The sequence below is a fragment of the Bubalus kerabau genome, chromosome 5 (assembly GCF_029407905.1).
Source record: "Bubalus kerabau isolate K-KA32 ecotype Philippines breed swamp buffalo chromosome 5, PCC_UOA_SB_1v2, whole genome shotgun sequence".
Taxonomy (NCBI): domain Eukaryota; kingdom Metazoa; phylum Chordata; class Mammalia; order Artiodactyla; family Bovidae; genus Bubalus; species Bubalus kerabau.
This window is the reverse complement of record NC_073628.1, coordinates 83878972-83903489: the sequence shown is the minus strand read 5'-3', so window position 1 is coordinate 83903489 and position 24518 is coordinate 83878972. Positions and strand designations below refer to the sequence as shown.

At 36.8% G+C, this 24518-nt stretch overlaps 1 protein-coding gene across 2 annotated transcripts in view; it reads left to right on the top strand.

Annotated features, from left to right (window-relative positions):
* LIN9 (lin-9 DREAM MuvB core complex component) overlaps positions 1-22703 on the top strand; it is an 83543-nt gene extending 60840 nt beyond the window's left edge. For both annotated transcript variants that reach the window (XM_055582020.1, XM_055582019.1), the window contains 4 exons: positions 12521-12646; positions 20287-20466; positions 20633-20730; positions 21221-22703. In XM_055582020.1, coding sequence (XP_055437995.1) covers positions 12521-12646; positions 20287-20466; positions 20633-20730; positions 21221-21326 — 510 coding nt within the window. In that variant the 3' untranslated portion in view covers positions 21327-22703. The remainder of the gene's footprint in view (positions 1-12520; positions 12647-20286; positions 20467-20632; positions 20731-21220) is intronic.
* Positions 22704-24518: the final 1815 nt, after the last annotated feature.

Here is a 24518-nt window from a genome sequence, read left to right as displayed (position 1 = left end):
GTGCAGGTGTGCGTGTGTGCCATGTCTTCATAAACCAATCTGTTGCTGGGCACTTGGGTTGTTTCCATTGTCTTGGCTATTTTAAATTGTGCTGCTATGAATATTGGGGTGCATGTATCCTTTTGAATGAGTGTTGTCATTTTTTCTGGATATATACCCAGAAGTGAAATTGCTGGATCCTATATATTTTTAGCTTTTTGAGGAACCTCCATATTGTTCTCAGTAGTGACTATACCAATTTACATTACCAGCCATGTACAAGGGTTCCCTTTTCTCCACACCCTGACATTTGTTTTCTCTAGACTTTTTGATTATAGCCATTTTGACTGGTGTGATGTGATAACCTAATTGTGGTTTTCATTTGCATTTCACTAATAATGGTGATGTTGAGCATCTTTTCATGTGCCTATTAGCCACCTGCATGTCCTTTTTGGAGAAGTGTCTATTCAAGTTTTTTGCCCATTTTTGGATTGAATTGTTTGTCTGGTTTCTTAGAGTTGTATGAGCTGTTTATGTATTTTGGATATGAACCCTTGTCAGCCTCAAGTTTTTGTCTTTTGTTGATAGTTTCCTTAGCTATCTAAAAGTTTTAAGTTTAATTAGGCCCCATTTGTTTATTTTTGCTTTTATTTATTTTGCCTTAGGAGACTGATCCAAGAAAACATTGCTACCAATTTCTGTCAGAGTATTCTGCCTCTGTCCTAAGAGTGTTATGGTTTCAGGGCTTACATTTAGGTCTTTAAACCATTTTGAAGGGGTTTTTTATTTGGTTTGGTTTGGTTTTTTGTATAGAAAGTGGCAGGGTCAAAATGTATGAGCATTTTAAAGATTTAATTGTACTCCTAACTTAAGATGGTAGGCTGGACATGTGTTTTCTTGTCGCTTACAATTTCCACAAAAATAAGTACGAAAAAAAAGTTAATAGAATATATGGAAACAGATTGTTTAACAATGTATGAAAGGGTTGTTTGTTTTTTTTTGTTTGTTTAACATTTTCTGACGTGTTGGGTGAAATTAAAACCTTGTATACCTGTGGCGGATTCATTTTGATATTTGGCAAAACTAATACAATTATGTAAAGTTTAAAAATAAAATAAAATTAAAAAAAAAAAAAAAAAAAACCTTGGCTAAAAGAGGCTGCATGTTGGAACCCTGAAGAGACTCCGGGCCAAGAGTTGCAAATATGATAGAGGAATGCAGAAGTGAGATGCTATACTTTAAAAGGAATTGATTTAATTTCTGTTTTCACATTTCCGATCTTCATCCGAGTGACAGAATATAAATGTGGCTTTTACCCAAGTTAAAAGGAGAAAAAGAAACTGACACTCCCCTAAAGAATTTGAACATACTGTTTGGAAAAAGTTAATGCTCTTCTGCTTTTGGTAATGGTAGGCTAGATAATTTGGATTAGTCTTCCTAATCCAAATAGTTAAGAACAGCTATTTCCTCTGGAATAAAATGTAAAAACAAGCCAAAGACACTGGAGCATTAATAAGGTATTTAAGAATTTTAGGGATAGGATCTAGGAAAAGAATTAAACACAGAAGGAGGATTCTGGCAGTTAGGATTCCTTTTTCCTTAGGGGCTTATGCAAATTTCAGAAAAGATGGCTGAGAAACCGAATAGTGTTCTCAAAGGGCTTAGAAGAGTGGGGAGGACAAAAATTAGAGTCCAGAGAACCAGCAAGGGTTGAGAGAAATTGGCAAATTCCTTCCATGTTCTGGATTGGACCCCAAAAAGGCTACATTGGCCCAGCTTCAGATTATTTTATCTCTGAAACTGAACTAAGTTGATTATGGAGTTTCCCAGGTGGTACTAGTGGTAAAGAACTCTCCTGCCAGTGCAGGAGCTATAAGAGATGTGGGTTTGATACCTGGGTTGGGAAGATCCCCTGGAGCAGGGCATGGCAACCCACTCTAGTATTCTTGCCTGGAGAATCCCATGGACAGAGGAGCCTGGCAGGCTACTGTCCACTGGGTCTCAAAGAGTCAGACACAAGTAAAGCAACTTAATACACACAGGCCCCAAAGCAGCCATCCAGAAGTAAGTAGTCCTCTTAGAAGAATATAATATCATACTAGACCTGAAATTATTTCTACAGTTATTAACATACAGTATCTAATACTCAATTTTAAATCCCAGAAACAGTAGGAAACATGATAACACTAACGAAAAACACAAGAAAATATGAACAGAGGGCAGATTAAGGAGAATGTTATTTTTAGACATAGATTTTGAATGCTTATTTTGTTTAACGAGGTGAGACAAAACAGAATTTTAGAAGAGAACTAGAAACAACAACAAAAATGACCTAATGAAGAGAAAGAAACAACAACAAAAATGACCTAATGAAAACTCAGGAAATAGACTACAGTAATCAAAATTAAGAATTCAACTGGTAGATATAACACAGCAGATTAGGAACAGCTGAAGAGAGAGCTAGTATTTGAGAACAGATCAGAATGTCCAGAATTAAGCATGGAAAGATGGATAGAAAGTACAGAAGAGAGGAATAAGAAATAAGGGATATAGTGAGGAGTCTAACATGTCTAATAGGGTAGCAGAAGGAGAAGAGAAAGAAAAATGAGACAAAAGGGGAGAGAATTTTTGAGAGATAATAACTGAGAATTTTTCAGAACTCTCAAAATTCAACAGGCTACAAATCCAAGACCCCCATAAATCATAAGGTAAATAAAAAGATAATGACTCCAAAACACATCGTAGTAAAACTGCTGAAAGCCAAACACAAAGTGGGAGATATTTAAAGTACCCAGAGTAGGATGGAGAGGGGGAAGTACTTTCAAAAACAGTAATTGTTTGACAGCTGACTTCTCCACAGAAAACACAGAGGACATAAGTGAATGGAATGACATCTTTATAGGGCTGAAACAAAATTACTTCCAACCTAGATTTCTATATCCAGTGAAAATTTCGTAAGGGTAAAGTTAATACAAGGACATTTGCAGGCAAGTTATAGAATTTGTTACCAGAATATCTGTACTAAAGGAAATAATACAGGTTTTCTTCAAGCGGGGGGTGGAGGGAACAACTTGTTTAAGACACTTAAAAGTTTCAAAAAGGAATGAAAAACAACAAAAAGAATGAATATGTACATTAGTCTAAGTGTCACCATATAAAATAATAAAATTGTATCTTGCAGTATTTAAAATATAAAGGTTTAAAAATACAGTGCAACATTTGTTTGTTGGTTAGGGTAAGGAGTGTGTATTCCATATAGATTTTGAAAAATGAAGAATGTACATTTTACTTTCTAAGGCACCTATTCAAATAATGGTAAAAGATTAATAACTACCAAGCTTATCAGGGGGAGTTGCATGAGGGAATGGAACAATTAAGTGTTCACTCAGTCCAAGAGAAGGCAACAAAGGAAAGGAAAAAATGACACCAAACAAGTGGGACACATAGAAGGAAAATAGTGAGATGGTAGATTTAAATCTAAACATTTTGATAAATAGCACTGAGTATAAGTGGACTAAATTTCTTAAATAAAAAACAAAGATTGCCAGACTGGATGAAAAATAAAACCCAGTTCCTACCATATGATTCAGCAGTTCCACTCCTGGGTATATATTTGAAGAAAACAGAAACACTAATTCAAAAAGATACATGCATTTCAATGTTCATAGCAGCATTATTTACAGTAGCCAAGATATGGAAGCAACCTAAGTGTCCATCAACAGATGAATGGATAAAGAAGATATAGTCTGTATATATGTGTGTACATGTATATACACACACGCATGCATACATGCTTACACACACACACACTCAGTGGGCTATTACTCATCCATAAAAACAGAAATGCTGCTGTTTTCAGTAACATGGATCGACCTAGAGGGTATTATGCTTAGTGAAAGAAGTTAGAGAAAGATGAATACTACTCTGTGTTATTACTTAAATGTGGAATCTAGAAAATAAAACAAACTTGGATATAACAAAACAGAAACAGACTCACAGATATAAAGAACACATGGTTACCAGTGGGAAAAGGGTAAGGGGATGGGCAAGATAGGGGATTTAGAGTTACAAACTACTTCTATGTATAAATGGACTTCCCTGGTGGCTCAGACGGTAAAGCGTCTGTCTACAATGCAGGAGACCTGGGTTCAATCCCTGAGTTGGGAAGATTCCCTGGAGAAGGAAGTGGCAACCCACTCCAGTACTCTTGCCTGGAAAATCCTGTGGACGGAGAAGCTTGGTGCAGGCAACTGTCCATGGGGTCACAAAGAGTCGGGCACGACTGAGCGACTTCACTTTCACTTTTCACTGTGTATAAAACAAATAAGCAACAAGGATACTACACAAAGAAATTCTTAATATTGGAAAGTAATTAGCCTCTAATTAAAATAAATAAATTTAAATTTTTTTAAAAAATTAAAAAAAAAAAGAAATTCTTTGTACTACACAAGGAAATTCAGCCATTATTTTGTAATAACTTTAAGTGAAGTATAATCTATAAAAAAATATTGAATCACTGTGTTGTATACCTGAAACTGATATATTAGTTTAAATAGTTGTAAATCAACTACAACTTTTAAAAAAATCCAACTCTATGATTCTTGAAAGAGACACATTTAATATAAAAAAATCCAGGATAAAATCGTTAATGTATGAAAAGATAAACAATACAATTACTTATTTATTTATGGCTATGCTGGGTCTTTGTTGCTTTGCGGGCTTTTCTCTAGTTGTGGTGCACGGGCTTCTCATTGCAGTGGCTTCTCTTGTTGCAGAGCAGGGCTCTAGGGTGGGTGGGCTCAGTAGCTGTGGCACATGGGCCTAGTTGCTCAGTGGCAGGGATCATCCCAGATTAGGGATCAAATCCATGCATCCTGCATTGGCAGGTGGATTCTTTACCATTGAGCCACCAGGGAAACCCCAGCAATACAAATTTTAAAATAACAACAGAAAAGCATGTAACTATATTCAGTTCAGTTCAGTCACTCAGTCATGTCCGACTCTCTGCACCCCCGTGAATCGCAGCACGCCAGGCCTCCCTGTCCATCACCAACTCCCGGAGTTCACTCAAACTTAGATCCATCGAGTTGGTGATGCCATCCATCCATCTCATCCTCTGTCGTCCTCTTTTCCTCCTGCCCCCAATCCCTCCCAGCATCAGAGTCTTTTCCAATGAGTCAACTCTTCGCATGAGGTGGCCAAAGTACTGGAGTTTCAGCTTTAGCGTCATTCCTTCCAAAGAACACCCAGGGTCACTATATTAGTATCTGATAATTAAATGTAGGGCAACAGATATACTGGTATTACTGGATATAGAGAGAGATGCCTTCTAATGAAGAAAAGTTTAATTCACCATATCTTACTGGATGTAAAGAGGTGTGATTCTTAATGATGAAAGGTATAATTGCAAAATAATAACGTGAAAGTTATATGTACTTAATAACATGGCATCCAAATATATAAAGCAAAAATTGACAAAACTCAAAGGAAAAGTACAAATCCACTGTTGTAACAACAGTTTCCATAGCCCTCTTAGTAACTAATAAAAGAAATAGTCAAAAATCAGTTAGAGGGCTTCCCTGATGGCTCAGTGGTAAAGGATCCACCTGCCAGTGCAGGAGACACGGGTTCCATCCCTAGTCCAGGAAGATCCCACATGCCACAGAGCAACTAAGCCCATGTGCTGCAACTACCGAGCCTGTGCTCTGAAGCCCAGGAGCTGCAAGTGCTGAAGCCTGCGGGCCCTAGAGCCCGTGTTCTGTAACAAGAGAAGCCACCACAGTGAGAAGCCCATGCACTGCACTTCTTTTACCACTAGAGAAAAAGCCTGTGTAGCATTGAAGACCCAGAGCAGTCAAAACTAAGTTAGTTAATTAATTAAATTTTTTTAAAAATCAGAAAATATATATGAAAGACACAGTTAACAAATGATTTCATTAGCATATGGAGACAGTTACACCTGCCAACTGTAGGATACCTGTTATTTTCAAGCCTGCATGGAATATTTACAAAAATTAATTGTACACTGGTCTTAGATCAGATTTCAACAAATTGCAAAATGATTAAAATTCTCCAAAGTAAGTTCTCTGACCACAGTACAGATAAATTTAGAAGTTAATAACTAAAGGATCAGTTCTGTTCAGTCACTCAGTCGTGTCTGACTCTTTGTGACCCCATGGACTGCAGCACACCAGGCATCCCTGTCCATCACCAACTCCCAGAGCTTGCTGAGACTCATGTCCATTGAGTTAGTGATGCCATCCAATCATCTCATCCTCTGTTGTTCCCTTCTCCTGCCTTCAGTCTTTCCCAACATCAGGGTCTTTTCCAATGATTCAGTTCTTAACTAAAAGATACCAAGAATAAAACTCATGCTTGAAGATTAAAGAATACAATGCTAAATAAACCATAAAGCAAAGAATGAGTTATCAGAGACCAGAAAATGTTTTTAATTTAGTAGTATTGAAAATTATATACATCAAAATGTTATTATGCAGCCACACCTATTTTAGAATAAAAGGCATGTTTAAATTGAAGATGGACTGAAAAAAATTAGTGAGTTACATCTATCTCAGTAAGTTAGAATAAGAACAACAAATTAAATCCAGAGAGAAAAGTAATGAAATAGAAAACAAATCTAAAATAGAGATGATCAACAGAGTAAAAGTTCAGCCCTTTGAAAGACCTAATAAAATGGATAATCCTGAAAATGCTAATCAGGAAAGATACAAATTACTGCTGTGAAGAAAGAGGGTGGTCCAGTGGTGGGGAATCAGCCTGCCAAGGCGGGAGACACGAGTTCTGTCCCTGGCCTGCGCGCCACAACTGCAGAGCCTGCACTCGAGAGCCTGAGAGCAGCAACAAGAGAAGCCTGCACAGTGAAGTCCAGGCACTACATCACAGAGTAGCCCCAACTAGGAAAAGCCCACATGCAGCAATGAAGGTCCAGCGCAGCCATAAAAAGAAAGAAAGAGGGAACATCGCTATAAAACCTACAGACATGAAAAAGATCTTGAGAGGATACTGTAGGATTGAATTTTGTGTGCTTCAGATTCATAAGTTGATGCCCTAAGCCACAGTGTAACTGTATTTAGAGAGAGGGCCTTTAAGGAGATAATTTAGGTTAAATGAAGCAATAAGGTTGGGACCCAAATCAGTAAGACTGGTGTCCTTACAAGAAGAGGAAGAGACCCCAAGAGATCTCACCATGTATGCACAGAAGGAAGCCATCTGAGGACACAATGAGAAGGCAGCTATCTGCAAGCCAGATAAAGTTCTAAAGTTCTGTTTAGAAACCATCCCTGACAGCACCTTGATCTTGAACTTACAACCTTCATAACTACAAAAAAAATTTATTGCTATTTTTTAAGCCACCAGTCATGGTATCCTGTTATAGCATGCCAAGCGGACTAATACAGTTCATAAACAGCTTCCTGTAAATATTTTTGGAAAATTGAAATGAAGGAGGCAAATTCTTAGAAAAATACTTGTCAACACTGATATGGAAAAAAAGTCTGAATAGTCCCATCACTGCCTTATAAATGAATTTATAATGTAAATGTGACCACAAAGAACCTACACCACTAGATGAATTCTTCCATACCAATGAATTCAACTAAATATTTACTATTACCATCACCTTGCAAAAACTTTTTTTAGAGAACAGGAGAAAAACTAGGAACATTTTCCAATTCCTTTTTGTAATTCTTGAATAAGTTGATATTAAAACCTGACAAAGATATTACAAAAGAAATAACTACTAGCCAATATCATTTATGAATATAGGTGAAAGAATCCTAAACAAAGTATTAACAAATGGGAATGTTTCAGAGGTACATCATGCCAACCAGTAGATTTATTCCAGGAATGCAAAGGTAGTTTAACATTCAGAAATAAATAAGTGGAGTCTTAGCCACAGAATAAGATGATGGTCCACAGACAGATTACAAGAATAGAATATAAAACATGTAAGCGAAAATGACCTACATATCCAGAAGCTCCTCCGTTAGGTAGATTTACAAGAAAACTTAATATGAAAAGAGTTATTTCCAATGGGGTGGCGGATTCACAGAACATACTAATGTTAAGCAAAATGTCAGAATTCATATTAGCTTTAAAACATTACTTCAGATTCTTTTCCTGTTTAGGTTGTTGTAGAATATTGAGCAGAGTTCACTGTGCTATACAGTGGGTCCTTATTGGTTATCCATTTTAATTATAGCAGTGTATACGTGTCAATCCAAAAGAGATACATGTATATGTATAACTGAACCACTTTCCTCCACACATGAAACTATCACAACCAACTGTATATATTGTTAACCAACTATACTACAATATAAGATAAAAGGTTAAAAAAAAAAAAGAGCTAGGAAATCTAATGATGTCCAAAGAAAATATGAAACTTCTGCAGGCATTTATATAAGAAATAGCAATTGATTTTAGGGGCTATCCAGCTTCCTGTCTTGGTTATTATGGTGCAAAAATCTCAAACATTTAATAAAGTTATTCCAGCTGGTAAACATAACATGTTCTTTCGTTGGTAATAAAATATTTAAAACATGTATACTCATGTTTTCAGACAACAGAAGGACAATGTGCCACTATTTTTTTCTCATGTCAAGGACTGTCATTTAAGCATAAACCTGGAATTCAGTTCTATAGGATAAGATCAAGGTATGAAGTATCAGACTGCTTTAGAATAAAACTGTTCCCCAAAGAAGAAAAAGCATAAATCCCATACTAGCCTGGCGAAAGAGTTGAAATTTAAATTGTTCAGTGTAGTGGGTATAAGGAATGCTATTGCAAATCCTGTTGCTTTTTGAAGAGTTGCTAACTGCTAGTAGTATAAAACGGAGAAGGCGATGGCACCCCACTCCAGTACTCTTGCCTGGAAAATCCCATGGACGGAGGAGCCTGGTGGACTGCAGTCCATGGGGTTGCTGAGTCGGGCACGACTGAGCGACTTCACTTTCACTTTTCACTTTCATGCATTGGAGAAGGAAATGGCAGCCCACTCCAGTGTTCTTGCCTGGAGAGTCCCAGGGACGGGGGAGCCTGGTGGGCTGCCGTCTATGTGGTCGCACAGAGTCGGACACAATTGAAATGACTTGGTAGCAGCAGCAGCAGCAGCAGCAGCAGTAGTATAAAAAGTATATTCAAGGTTATTTGATCCTTGTACTCATTAAAAACAAATGGTGGACAGAGATGGATTTCTATTCACAGTAGGTCCTGTGTTTAACATGTATCATGCATGGTAATTGTTTGGTCTTTGTTTAATAAACCATACCCTTCAATTTAAGTGGAATCATCAAAAAGGAAATAGTATGGTATGTGATGGCTCAGATGGTAAGGAATCTGCCTGCAATGCAGGAGACCCAGGTTTGATCCCTGGGTCCGGAAGATCCCCTGGAGAAGGGAATGGCAACCCACTCCAGTTTTCTTGCCTGGAGAATGCCATGCACAGAGGAGCCTGGTGGGCTATAGTCCCTGGGGTCGCAAAGAGTCCGACATGACTGAGCTACTAACACTTACTTACAGGATTTGAGATTAGTTTTAAAAAGTAAATAAAACGTGAAAATTATCTTCAGAGACTGCCATTTCTATTATATTGATATAAGTACAGTGCCTTGCTGCTGCTGCTGCTGAGTCGCTTCAATCCTGTCCGACTCTGTGCGACCCCATAGACGGCGGCCCATCAGGCTCCTCCGTGCCTGGGATTTTCCAGGCAAGAGTACTGGAGTGGGGTGCCATTGCCTTCTCCAATGCATGAAAGTCAAAAGTGAAAGTGAAGTCACTCAGTCGTGTCCGACTCTTAGCGACCCCATGGGCTGCAGCCTACCAGGCTCCTCCGTCCATGGGATTTTCCAGGCAAGAGTACTGGAGTGAGGTGCCATTGCCTTCTCCGACAGTGCCTTATAGAGGTAGTAAAAATCAAATTATATCCATTAATCATAACATACCTATTATTTATTCTGTTTCGTATATCACTTGTGAGTTGAAATTTTGTAGAATATTTCAGGGACAAATACAAATTATTCAATTAGTTTAATTCCTTCTTTACAGAAGGAAGAATCCTAAGTATTATAAGGAGATTTTATTTTTAATATATCCAGAACTGTTATTTTTTAATATCTTCAGAGGTATAAAAGTTCTTTGATTTTTATGGATTACAGATTTTCTTGGTATGCATTTTTTCCTAATTTTCTGTGATACATCAGGTTAGTGACATTGAACTAATTTAATGTTTATGTTAAACCCAAATGATTTTCACAATGAGTGATTTTATGGAGAAAAGGAAAGAGATACCCATTTGAATGCAGAGTTCCAAAGAATACCAAGGAGAGATAAGAAAGCCTTCCTCGGTGATCAGTGCAAAGAAATAGAGGAAGACAATAGCATGGAAAAGACTAGAGATCTCTTCCAAGAAAATTAGAGATACCAAGGGAACATTTCATGCAAAGATGGGCTCAATAAAGGACAGAAATGGTATGGAGCTAACAGAAGCACAAGGTACTAAGAACAGGTGGCAAGAATACACAAAAGAACTATACAAAAAAGATCCTCATGACCCAGATAAGCACGATGTTGTGATCACTCACCTAGAGCCAGACATCCTGGAATGTGAAGTCAAGTGGGCCTTAGGAAGCATTACTACAGACAAAACTAGTGGAGGTGATGGAATTCCAATTGAGCTATTTCAAATCCTAAAAGATGATGCTGTAAAAGTGCTGCACTCGATATGCCAGCAAATTTGCAAAATTCAGCAGTGGCCACAGGACTGGAAAAGATCAGTTTTCATTCCAATCTCAAAGAAGGGCAATGCCAAATAATTTCAAACTATTCCACAATTGCACTCATCTCACATGCTAGGAAAGTAATACTCAAAATTCTCCAAGCCAGGCTTTAATAGTAGGTGAACCGTCAACTTCCAGATGTTCAAGTTAAATATAGAAAAGGCAGAGGAACCAGAGATCAAATTGCCAACATCCACTAAATCATAGAAAAAGCAAGAGAATTCCAGAAAAACATCTTGCTTCATTGACTACGCCAAAGCCTTTAACTGTGTAGATCACAACAAACTGTGGAAAATTCTTAAAGAGATGGAAATACCAGACCACCTTACCTACCTTCTGAGAAATCTGTATGCAGGTCAAGAAGCAACAGTTAAACCAGACATGGAATCTTTAAATGACATCCCTTCCCTTGTCTCCCTGTGACATTGTTTCCCTTCCTCCTCTTTCACTGCATCAGATCTCATGGTGGAGGAATTCTGATGCAGTCTACCTTCAGATCCTGCATGCTCACCACTTATTGGCTGTGGTACATGGACCTCAGATTCCTCCATATGTAATGTGGGGATAATTATAGTATCCTTCTTGGGATGGTTGTAAGGATTCTGTGAGATTCTCTTAAACACTTAAAACAGTACCTGGTACATTATTAATAGTGTGTGCTGTTGAGCAAAACATTTAACTTTCCTGGGCCTCAGTTTTCTCATCTGTAAAATGACAAGGCTGAACAAGATGATTGCCAGGTTTCTGTTAGCTCAAACAATTAAAACACTGTGACTGGTTACTAGTTTAAGTAGTTTATCCCTACCAGTCTAGGCACACTTTTCTTTCTTAATTGTACTTGTTTCCCCAGTGCACGATGATCTGCTTTCTTAGAAATCCTGTGAAAAACAGAAGTGTGGTTCAATTTGGCTTGACTAAAGAAGTCTCATTGCAGCATTTGTAGCTGAAGTGGAACAGATAGTGTAATTTATTGGAGGTGTTATGAAGAGAGGAAAAGAAATGGAATCAAAGTCCGTTTACACTTACTGGTAGGAAGCAGATACGAAATAATGGCAATGGTAATAACAGTTAATACTTAATGAATATTTTCTATGTGGAAGGCAATATGCTACCATATATTATTTCATTTAACCTTTGCCATAATCTCATTAGATAGACGTTCTTTTATCCCCAGTTTGCAGATGAGAAAACAGGCACAGAGAAATTAAGGAACTTGCTTAAAGTCACACAGCTAGTATGTAATAGTGTTGGGTTTTGAACATGTAATCTGATTCTAGCACGCATGACTGTTATCCATTATGCTATACTGAATTGAGTCCAAATGGAGAATCAATTAAATAACTAGAACACTTCAAATGAATATATATAATTTTTTACCAACTTTTTATTTTTGAAAATGATAAAGTTACTAAAAAGTTAAAAGATTTTTAAGAAACATAAGAAACATACATAGATTCAACAGTTTTGAACATTTAATCTGTCTTGCACACACACACTCTCTCTATATATATACAATCTCCATTTTTTAAAAAGTAAATGACAGACATCATGACACTCGTAAGAACAAAGACAATCACCTAAATAACAATAATACCATTACCACATATAAGCAGTATAACATTGAGCGTAGTCTGTTTTACTAACCTGTTTGTCTATTTTGAATAAGTCCTGTATCCTAGTAGATCGTTGAAATTGCATTGTTAAAAAAAAAAACTTATCAAAATCTGACTTTTTTTCCTTCTCAGAAATCATATTCCATGCCCATTGGCATTGAATTTCAACGGAGATATGCAACGATCGTTTTAGAGCTTGAACAACTGAACAAGGACCTAAACAAAGTCTTGCACAAAGTTCAGCAGTACTGCTATGAGGTAGGTGGTGTGTACCAAGTTCCCTTGAGGGGGCTGTGACCCCTCTCTTACTTGAAACTGATGCTGTTACCATCCCATCTTAGAAAACCCAAACTAAGCCAAGATCTTTGAGCAGAACCATATTTTATATACTTTTTTTTCCCTTACAGCATCAACATTGAAGAGTGCTTTATACACAGTGACCTGTCAATTCTGTTGGTTTTTTGTTTGAATTACAAATGATTATACCTCTCTAAAAATTTAGAAACATCCAGAAAAATAATTACTCTTAATTCTACTACCACAAAAACTTTATTTTTGTTTATTTCCTAATTTTTTTTTTTTTTTAATGTACATGCTTTTTCTCACAAAGTTATGACCATGCTGTGTATACAGTTTTGATTGCTCCTTTTTAAACTTTACATTTGGGGATCCCCTGGTGGTCCAATGGTTAGGACTCAGTGTTTTCACTGCTGAGGGCCTGTGTTCAATGTCTGCTTGGGGAACTAAAATCCCACAGGCTGTGAGGCACAGTCAAAAAAATAAATAAATAGAAATTTTAAAAATAAACTTTACATTAGAACTATGGATTTTTGAACTGCAGTCACATACATTATAGGATTATTTGTGAATTATCATTATTGTTATGCACATATAATTGTATGTATGAAGGTGGTTCACCAGTTTCACCAAAAATTTGAGTTTCTTACAAGGAAGAATGAAATGATTGTGATGAGTTTAGTATGCTCCAGCATTTGCATTCTTAGAGGTTGTATATTTCCAGTAAAGCCACTTTTTTTTTTTGAAGTAGAGTTTTTTGAATTAGCATTCAAAAAGTATCCTTTTGAATTAGAGTTTTCATCTTTTCCATGAGTGGGATTACTTGATCATAATGGTAACTCTGTTTTTAGTTTTTAAGGAACATCCATACTGTTCTCCATACTGACTGTACCAATTTACATTCCTACTCACTGTAGGAGGGTTCCTTTTCTCCATACCTTCTCCAGCATTTATTATTTGTAGACCAGTTGATTTACAGTGCTTCAAGTGTACACAAAGTAATTCAGAGACATGTATTCTTTTTCACATTCTTTTCCATTATAGATTATTACTGAATATAGTTGCCTATGCTATACAGTAGGACCTTGTTTATCTGTTTTATATATGGTAGTGTATATCTGTTAATCCAAAATTCCTAATTTATCCTCCCCCCATCCCTTTTCCACCGATAATCCTTTCTATGTCCTCTTTTCTGAGAGTCCATTTTGGTTTTGTAAAAAATTTTATTTGTATCACTCTTTGATCCTTTTTTTGGTACCATGTTTTTATATTCTACAAGTAAGTGTTATCATAATGATATTTGCCTTTCTTTGTCTAACTTATTTCACTTAGTATGATAATCTCTAGGTCCATCCATTTTGCTGTAAATGGCATTTTTCATTCTTTTTTTTAAAGCTGAGTAATATTCTATTGTATATATGTACCGCATATTCCTGTGGTTTGTTTTTTTTTTCCTTATACCACATCTTCTTTATCCATTCTTCTACTGATGGACATTTAGGTTGCTTCTATGTCTTGGCTATTGTAAATAGTGTTGCTATGAACTTTGGGGTGCATGTATCTTTTTGAATTAGAGTTTTCATCTTTTCCATGAGTGCAATTACTAGATCATAATAGTAACTGATTTTAGTTTTTAAGGAACCTCCATACTGTTCTCTGTACTGGCTGTACCAGTTTACACTCCTACCATCAGTGTAGGAGGGTTCCTTTTCTCCGTACCCTCTCCAGCATTTATTATTTGCAGACTTTTTGATGATGGCCATTCTCACTGATGTGAGGTGATAACTTTTTGTAGTTTTGATTGCATTTCTCTCATAACTAGAGGTGTGGAGCATCTTTTCATATACTTGTTGGCCATGTGAATGTCTTCTTTGGAGAAATGTCTCTTTCGGTCTTTTGCCCATTTTTTGATTGGGTTGTTTGGGTTTTTTTGATATTGAGCTGTATAAACTCTTTGTTTATTTCAGAAATTAATCCCTTGAGGTCACATCATTTGCAAACATGTTATCTCATTCTGTAGTTTGTCTTTTTATTTATGGTTTCCTTTGCTGTGCTAAGGCTTTTAAGTTTAATTAGGTCCCATTTGTTTTTTCTTGCTCTTGTTTTCATTACTCTAGAAGATGGATCCAAAAAAATATTGCTGTGATTTATGTCAAAGAGTGTTCTAGTATCTGGTCTTACATTTAGGTCTTTAATCCATTTTGAGTTTATTTTTTATATGGTATTAGAGAATGTTCTTTGCATGAAATGTTCCCTTGGTATCTCTAATTTTCTTGAAGAGATCTCTAGTCTTTTCCATTCTGTTGTTTTCCTCTATTTCTTTTTTGTTTGTTTGTTTTGTTTTCCTCTATTTCTTTGCATTAATCCCTGAGGAAGGCTTTCTTATCTCTCCTTGCTATTCTTTGGAACTCTGCATTTAGATGCTTATATCTTTCCTTTTCTCCTTTGCTTTTCACTTTTCTTTTCACAGCTATTTGTAAGGCCTCCCCAGACAGCCATTTTGCTTTTTTACATTTCTTTTCCATGGGGATGGTCTTGATCCCTGTCTCCTGTACAATGTCACGAACCTCCGTCCATAGTTCATCAGGCACTCTATTTATCAGATCTAGTCCCTTAAATCTATTTTTCACTTCCACTGTGTAATCATAAGGAATTTGATTTAGGACATATCTGAATGGTCTAGTGGTTTTCCCTACTTTCTTCAATTTAAGTCTGAATTTGGCAATAAGGTGTGCATGATCTGAGCCACAGTCAGCTCCCGGTCTTGTTTTTGCTGACTGTATAGAGCTTCTCCATCTTTGGCTGCAAAGAATATAATCAGTCTGATTTTGGTGTTGACCATCTGGTGATGTCCATGTGTAGAGTCTTCTCTTGTGTTTTTGGAAGAGGGTGTTTGCTATGACCAGTGCGTTCTCTTGGCAAAATTCTATTAGCCTTTGCCCTGCTTCATTCCGTATTCCAAGGCCAAATTTGCCTGTTACCCCAGGTGTTTCTTGACTTCCTACTTTTGCATTCCAGTCCCCTATAATGAAAAGGACATCTTTTTTGGGTGTTAGTTCTAAAAGGTCTTGTAGGTCTTCACAGAACCGTTCAGCTTCTTCAGCGTTACTGGTTGGGGCATAGACTTGGATTACTGTGATATTGAATGATTTGCCTTGGAAACGAACAGAGATCATTCTGTCATTTTTGAGATTGCATCCAAGTACTGCATTTCAGACTCTTTTGTTGACCATGATGGCTACTCCATTTCTTCTGAGGGATTCCTGCCCACAGAAGTAGATATAATGGTCATCTGAATTAAATTCACCCATTCCAGTCCATTTTAGTTCGCTGATTCCTAGAATGTCGACATTCACTCTTGCCATCTCCTGTTTGACCACTTCCAATTTGCCTTGATTGATGGACCTAACATTCTAGGTTCCTGTGCAATATTGCTCTTTACAGCATAGGACTTTGCTTCTATCACTCACATCCACAACTGGGTATTGTTTTTGCTTTGGCTCCATCCCTTGATTCTTTCTGGAGTTATTTCTCCACTGATCTCCAGTAGCATATTGGCACCTACTGACCTGGGGAGTTTGTCTTTCAGTATCCTATCATTTTGCCTTTTCATACTGTTCATGGGGTTCTCAAGGCAAGAATACTGACGTGGTTTGCCATTCCCTTCTCCAGTGGACCACATTCTGTCAGACCTCTCCACCATGACCCACCCATCTTAGGTGGCCCCATACGGCATGGCTTAGTTTCATTGAGTTAGACAAGGCTGTGGTCCGTGTGATTAGATTGACTAGAAATGGTATGGACCTAACAGAAGCACAAGATACTAAGAAGAGGTGGCAAGAATACACAGAAGAACTATACAAAAAAAATCTTCATGACCAAGATAATCATGATGGTGTGATCAGTCATCTAGAGCCAGACATCCTGGAATGTGAAGTCAAGTGGGCCTTAGAAAGCATCACTACGAACAAAGCCAGTGGAGGTGATGGAATTCCAGTTGAGCTATTTCAAATCCTGAAAGATGATGCTGTGAAAGTGCTGCACTCAATATGCCAGCAAATTTGGAAAACTCAGCAGTGGCCACAGGACTGGAAAAGGTCAGTTTTCATTCCAATCCCAAAGAAAGGCAATGGCAAAAAATGCTCAAACTACTGCACAATTGCACTCATCTCACATGCTAGTAAAGTAATGCTTAAAATTCTCCAAGCCAGGCTTCAGCAATACGTGAACCATGAACTTCCACGTGTTCAAGCTGGTTTTAGAAAAGGCAGAGGAACCAGAGATCAAATTGCCAACATCCGCTGGATCATGGAAAAAGCAAGAGAGTTCCAGAAAAACATCTATTTCTGCTTTATTGACTATGCCAAAGCCTTTGACTGTGTGGATCACAATAAACTGTGGAAAATTCTGAAAGAGATAGGAATACCAGACCACCTGACCTGCCTCTTGAGAAACCTATATGCAGGTCAGGAAGCAAGTGTTAGAACTGGACATGGAACAACAGACTGGTTTGAAATAGGAAAAGGAGTACGTCAAGGCTGTATATTGTCACCCTGCTTATTTAACTTCTATGCAGAGTACATCATGAGAAACGCTGGATTGGAAGAAGCACAAGCTGGACTCAAGATTGCCGGGAGAAATATCAATAACCTCAGATAGGCAGATGACACCACCCTTATGGCAGAAAGTGAAGAGGAACTAAAAAGCCTCTTGATGAAAGTGAAAGTAGAGAGTGAAAAAGTTGGCTTAAAGCCCAACATTCAGAAAACGAAGATCATGGCATCTGGTCCCATCACTTCATGGGAAATAGAAGGGGAAACAGTGGAAACAGTGAGAGACTTTATTTTGGGGGGCTCCAAAATCACTGCAGGTGGTGATTGCAGCCATGAAATTAAAAGACGCTTACTCCTTGGAAGGAAAGTTATGACCAACCTAGACAGCATATTAGAAAGCAGAGACATTACTTTGCCAACAAAGGTCCATCTAGACATGGTTTTTCCAGTGGCCATGTATGGATGTGAGAGTTGGACTGTGAAGAAAGCTGAGTGCCGAAGAATTGATGCTTTTGAGGTGTGGTGTTGGAGAAGACTCTTGAGAGTCCCTTGGACTGCAAGGAGATCCAACCAGTCCATTCCGAAGGAGATCAGCCCTGGGATTTCTTTGGAAGGAATGATGCTAAAGCTGAAACTCTAATACTTTGGCCACCTTATGCGAAGAGTTGACGCATTGGAAAAGACTCTGATGCTGGGAGGTATTAGGGGCAGGAGGAGAAGGGGACAACAGAGGATGAGATGGCTGGATGGCATCACCAACTTGATGGCCGTGAGTTTGAGTGAACTCCAGGAGTTGGTGATAGACAGGGAGGCCTGGCGTGCTGCGATTCATGGGGTCACAAAGAGTCGGACACGACTGAGCGACTGAACTGAGAGAATGTTCTATTTCATTATTTTACATATAGCTGTCCAGTTTTCCCAGCACCATTTACTGAAGAGATACTACCTTTTTTCCATTGTATATTTGTGCCTCTTTGTTGTAGATTGACCATAAGTGCATGGGTCTAGGACTTCCCTGGTGGTTCAGATGGTAAAGAATCCACCTGCAATACAAGAGGTTCTATTCCTAGATTGGGAAGACCCCCTGGAAGAGGGCATGGCAACCCACTCCAGTATTCTTGCCTAGAGAATCCCCATGGTAAAGGAGCCTGGTGGTCTACAGTCCATGGGCTCACAGTGTCAGACACGACCTAGCAACTAAGCACAGCATGGGTTATTTACAGCCATATCTGTTTGTGATGTGAGATAAACAGCTTTTTATGATACTAACCTCATCATTGAGTCCCAAAGGTCTGCCATTTTTGCTGATATCAGTCCACTTGAACTGAGGGAAATGAACTGCGATTACCTTTAACTAAATTCTGAGTATGTTTTGCTCGTTCCTTCAGCCATCCATTATTATTTTTATTTTCCTGATAATTGTCATTTACCTACATAGCAATATGTGTTGTCTTAGCAAATAGAGTTCTCCCCCTGGACTAGCAACCATCCACAAGAGGTGCAAACCACGCTGTCCAAGATGACATAAAACATGCAGAAGTGGATGTCCTTTTGTATCTCATTGTGTACACAAGGCCATATGTGGCACTCATTTCCTAATGGAGTAAATTTAATTTTCACAAAGCTCTTATGGAAGTACAATATTGATTTTAAAATGAGAACAAGCAATTCCACTTCTGTGTATATATCAAAGATATATGAACATGTATTTACCAAAAGATAAACACTAGAACATATATAGCATCACTGTTCATTATAGCCAAAAATTAGAAATTACCCAAATACCCATCAATACTAAAATGAATCGGTAAATTATCATATAATATGGAATTCTTAGCAATAAGAATGAATATGTGAACGTGTTTGTTCATATGAGAACATGCAAATATTGAACAAATAAAGTCAGACACAAAAGAATATATAATGCATAATTTCATATTATGTAAAGCTCAAAAGCCAGCAAAAACTAATATATATAATAAATAATATATAGGTCTGTATTGTTTATATATATAAAAGTCAGGATGGTGGCTATCCTTGGAATATTATATATTTATGTATACTTCAGTTTAAAAAAATGTTAAATGTTAGAAGACAAGATTATTCATTGCAGTGTTTCTGACAGTCACAAAATATTAGAAGTAACCTAGATGCCCATACATGGGGAATTGGCTGAATAACTTATGGCACATCCCACAGTGGAGCGGTGTGCTGCTATAAAAACAAGGAAGCTCTCTGTGCTGATGGAGGCACATAGCTTCCTTAACCAGGTGATCAAAGATAACATAAGCAGTAGTGGGGCAGATAAACATCATATGCCTCCTAGTCACAGTGAACTGAGAACAACAACATCACTTTCGTGGTGTTCCCGCCAAAGACCTATTACCTTAGTCTAATCAAGAGGAAACAGACAAACCCACATTGAGGGATATTATGCAAAATAATTGGCTGATATTCTTCAAAGCTATCAAGGTTATGAAAAACTGAGGAACTGTTCCAGAGTAAAGGAGTCTAGAGAAACAGGACAACCAGATGTATTCAGGGGGAAAAATAGCTAGGTATTGGGACAGTTGATGAAATCTGTATATAGACTGTTAGAAAATGGTATTATGTCTTTGCTAAACTTCCTGATTGTGATCAGATCATTGCTCTGTGGTTATTAAGTATTTAGGAGTAAAGAGGCACAGTGTTTGCTATTTATTCTCAAATAATTAAGAGAAAAAAAATTATATACAGAGAAAGGTCGAATGTTAACTCAAACACAGTAAACCATAAGCAGTTAGTGAATCTGGGTAAAAGGTTATCAAGAAATTTTTGTTCTATTCTTTTTTTAGAAGTACCTCAAAATTAAAAGGTACCCAAAATATAAAACAAATCAAAAAATAAATACTGTTAGAGGAGAAAAATTTTCTAAGGTAAAAGTGAGGTTGTTTTTGTTATACAAATGCTACTTTTTAAAAAATCCTAATCTGCAAACAGGGCACAAACACACAGAAATTATCATGGCCTTATGAGTGTGTATCTTGTGTTTTAATCATCTGTATTCAGCTTGCTCCAGACCAAGGGCTCCAGCCTGCAGATCAGCCGACAGACATGAGACGAAGGTGTGAGGAAGAAGCACAGGAAATAGTTCGGCATGCAAATTCCTCAACAGGACAGCCCTGTGTTGAAAATGAAAATCTGACAGACTTAATCTCCAGGCTTACAGCTATTTTATTACAAATTAAGGTAAATTTCAGAGGACCTTTTGGGGAAAATATTAAGAATACTTTCTTCATTTTGACACCTAAACAAACTGTGCTAATTTGGTGCTAAAAAATTAAACTGTATATTAGAGCAGAGTTTTTGTCTGTATTCGAAGTACAATTAAATTTTGAAATTTTTTTTTCTTTAGTGTCTAGCAGAAGGAGGCGACCTGAATTCCTTTGAATTTAAATCACTTACAGATTCACTAAATGATATCAAGAGTACAATAGATGCTTCTAATATCAGGTAATTCGTTAGATGTACACTCTATTTTTATATGAAATTCATAGTGATTTCCAGTATAAGCTTTAAGAATTGTACATATTTATGAAGTAGTCATGATTTTTATCCTTTAAGTAAATTGTAAATGAGCTTTCATGTTATATGCAGTCTATTGACAGAATTTTCAGATGGATTTTTTTATATAAAGGAGTCAAAGACATGTAATATTTAGGTTTGGGTTTGGCATAGAGGTTTAACTTTGAAGTAAGTCTTCCCCAAAGAGAGATTTGTCCATCCTCTCTTTCCAGTACTTCCATGGCTTCTTTGCTTCTTTCAAGCATACCTTTCAGTTACTACTGAAATAGAATTATGGCTAATGTAAGGGGAAGATATGTTACTTATGTGGGGTTGTTATCTTAGATATTTCCTAACTGAAATTCAGCCTTTTCTTTTTAGAAAAACTGTTTTTAATTTTGTGAGATAAAGTAGTTAACCATATTTCTTCTTTCTTTAGTTGCTTTCAGAATAATGTAGAAATTCATGTTGCACATATTCAGAGCGGCCTGAGCCAGATGGGAAACTTACATGCCTTTGCAGCAAATAACACCAACAGAGACTGAATAGAAGATTTAATTATCCCAACTGCATAGGACATTGTTTTTGTGAAGTTCTCTTCCTTTATATAGGCTTCCAACACCAAATAACCTATCTGCTGGAAAACAAGGAAAATTTAAATCTCCAAATAAGGCATTTTAATATACTCTACTGCTTCTTGAACCAGCATTGCTGACCAGCATTATATTTATTTTTCTTTTATTACTCAGCTGCAGTAGCACTGCTTATGTTATATATGTTTATTAGCACGTATTTTTAAACTGAAAATGTCTGAACATAACATAATTTCATGGAAGAATATGTTGACCATTTTTTAATGTGCATGAATTCAACTCAACCCAGGCAGACAACTACTGCAGTGGAGAACATGAAGAAACATGGTCTTTTGTGCATTATGCATGGCAGTGTGGAAATTCCATCTAGAAAATCACAACTCCAGTTCATTTAGTTGATCACCACGTCAGTCTTCAAAAGATAACATCATGAGATATGGGAAGTCCTCATTTTTAGGAAGCCACTGGAATATAGGTGGGAAATACGGACTTTACAAGTATATATGATATATACTTGCAATGTGACATGGTTCTATAGATCATTTTATAATAATAAATATTTTAATTTATCATAATTTATAAAAGAAACCTTTGTTGTTTGTCTGTTGAAAGAAAATGAAGGAGCAGGAAAGAAACATTACTGCAAGATGCTAAATTTCAGCAAATGGATTTGGCATGTCTTTTCCCATCAATTCAGGGCAAAAAGTGCTATTGTTATGGGATTTATTTTCAAAAGACTGATAACACACTATTTTCATATTTTTTTGTTTATTTGCACAATTTTTGAACCAGATTACTGGTTAAAATCCAACAGTTACACAATTTTTAAAGTAAAAAAAATTTTATAAGGAAAACAAATATAATAGCCAGTGCTAGAAAATGGAGAAAAAAGGTTTGTATTTGGTTGTGGGCTTTTTTGGTTTTCGGTTTTTTAAGGAAAACCCTGCCTAAGATGTTAATCTTGTAAAAAGTGTGTATTTGGAATTTTCTCTGTTTTAATATAGAATATTATAAAGTCAAAATATAATAAATTGTTTTCAGATTTGGAGTTTAAAATATAGCTGTAGAAGTGGCTTTGATTCTTTTAGATGTCTCATAAAATGAGACTTTTTGTATGTTAATGTATAATAAAACTGAAACAAGATTATTTTCCATTTGAAATTTTTGTATAGTTTAAAAATGCTTCCATATTCTTTGTTGGTATTGTGCCACTGCAGAACTTTAGTGCAGAGTTTATATTTAGCTAAACTGTTACGTTTAATTAAGAAATGCATAAATCTTTTATTCTTAATATTTGTAATTCTAAATAAATTGATTTATGAAAATTAATGATCTTCATTTTCATTTAATTAATACAAGTTGATAAATATTTCTTCTATTTAAAATGTTTTTTAAAATTATCTTTTCCACTAAACTATATTTTTAGGAGGAACAGTACAAATTTATTACTAAGTCATTTTGAATTAAAATACCATTAGGATTTTTTTTCCCCATGGCTAAGTAGTCACTACGGATAACACTGTGAGCACATAAGTTACTTGGCTTACTCGAGACCTAGAGAAAGGTTGATTTTTAATATATTCTGCCTAGACTTAGGTAAGCATTTTTTATATTTTTTCTTCTACATTTCTTAAGGCTGACTTGTCACACTTAAATTATACCTAGTTTTGCACTTACGTAATTAAGCATCATCTATATCTTTCAGTGCCATCATGTGTTGATGACAAGAACTGTGCCTAAGAATATATATGAATTTTATTTTTGTTTAAGGAAGAAGAAATCTATATAATTCAAAGTAGTCATTTGGGATCAGCTGTGCATTAATTTAAATGATGCTGCCACTGCTTAACACCTTTATGGAGCCCTAAAGAAAACTATCAAAGCCAGATTGAGCGAGCAAGCAAGTACATCATGCTTTATGTAGATTTGGTTCTGAATTTCTATTAGTTCCAAAAATCAGATTCACTTGCTACCATTGAGAATCTACAAACAAACTTGCCTGTTAAATTTTTTTCCTTGAATTCAAGCCCTTTCTCCATCTTCACTATCACCAGTACTGTCTGCCCAGTGCCCTCATCCCTATCCTGGAACACAGCAGAGAGTTCTTGTCTCCCAGCATCCACTCAGCTCTCTGCAGAAGCAGCCAAAGCGATGCTCTTAAAATGAAGAACTGGTCAGGTTATCCCTAACTGAAGTCTTCTGTCTCTCAGGACAAATTCAGAACTCTTCTACAAGACCTACACAGCCATGCCTGATCTGGCCTCCCGTACAGTTTCTCCACCCTGCTCCTTAAGTCTCCAGGGTCTTTGCACACTCAGTGCCCTCTGTGTTCCCTCTCCCTTTACTTTGGTAACTCCTGATGATCCTGCAGATTTTACCTTCAGCATCCCTATCTGAAGGTATCTTCAGAAAGGAAGATAATCTTTGACCACTACATGTCCTCTCCAGGCCCTCACAGGCCTCCTCCATCCAGCACTTGGTCACATTTGCAATTTTGTATTTCTTCTGTCTCCATCCTGGCTTCTTGGGTCCATTAGGTGGGGGACCGCTGCTGGTTTTGCTCACCATTTTATTTCCAGGCCCTGCTAAAGTGCCTTTCATAGGCACCAAGTATTTGTGGAATAAATGAACAAGAGTTTCAAAGGAGTTCTAAGCAACATTTGTGTCCCTGGAATAAAAGTAGGGTCCTTCATGAGGATTGCTTTGAAAGATGAGACATACTCACTTGGATGTACAAAAATACTGATTAAGGAGTTGCCTTTAAACCTATCACATTATCATTAGTCCTAACTAAAAGGTCAGGCTAATATAACAGCCATTATATGGTGGTGAATAAATGGTGGACTGAGTTCTAGATTTGAGTCCTGGCCATTATTTATTAGCTATGTGATTGTCAACCACTACTTAAATTCCATAATTTTTAAAATAATAACAGACCCTACCTGACATGGCAGTTGTAAGGATTAAATCTATAATGCCTGTAATACATTCAACAGTTAGGGTCTCTTAAGAGTTTCAGAACAGTACAGACCACTCTTAGAGGATCCTATGTTAAAAAATTGACAGTACTTAAACATGTGTAGATTTTTTTTTAACTGTTCACTGGGGAAAAGAGAACATAATGTAAATACAATAATAAAATTA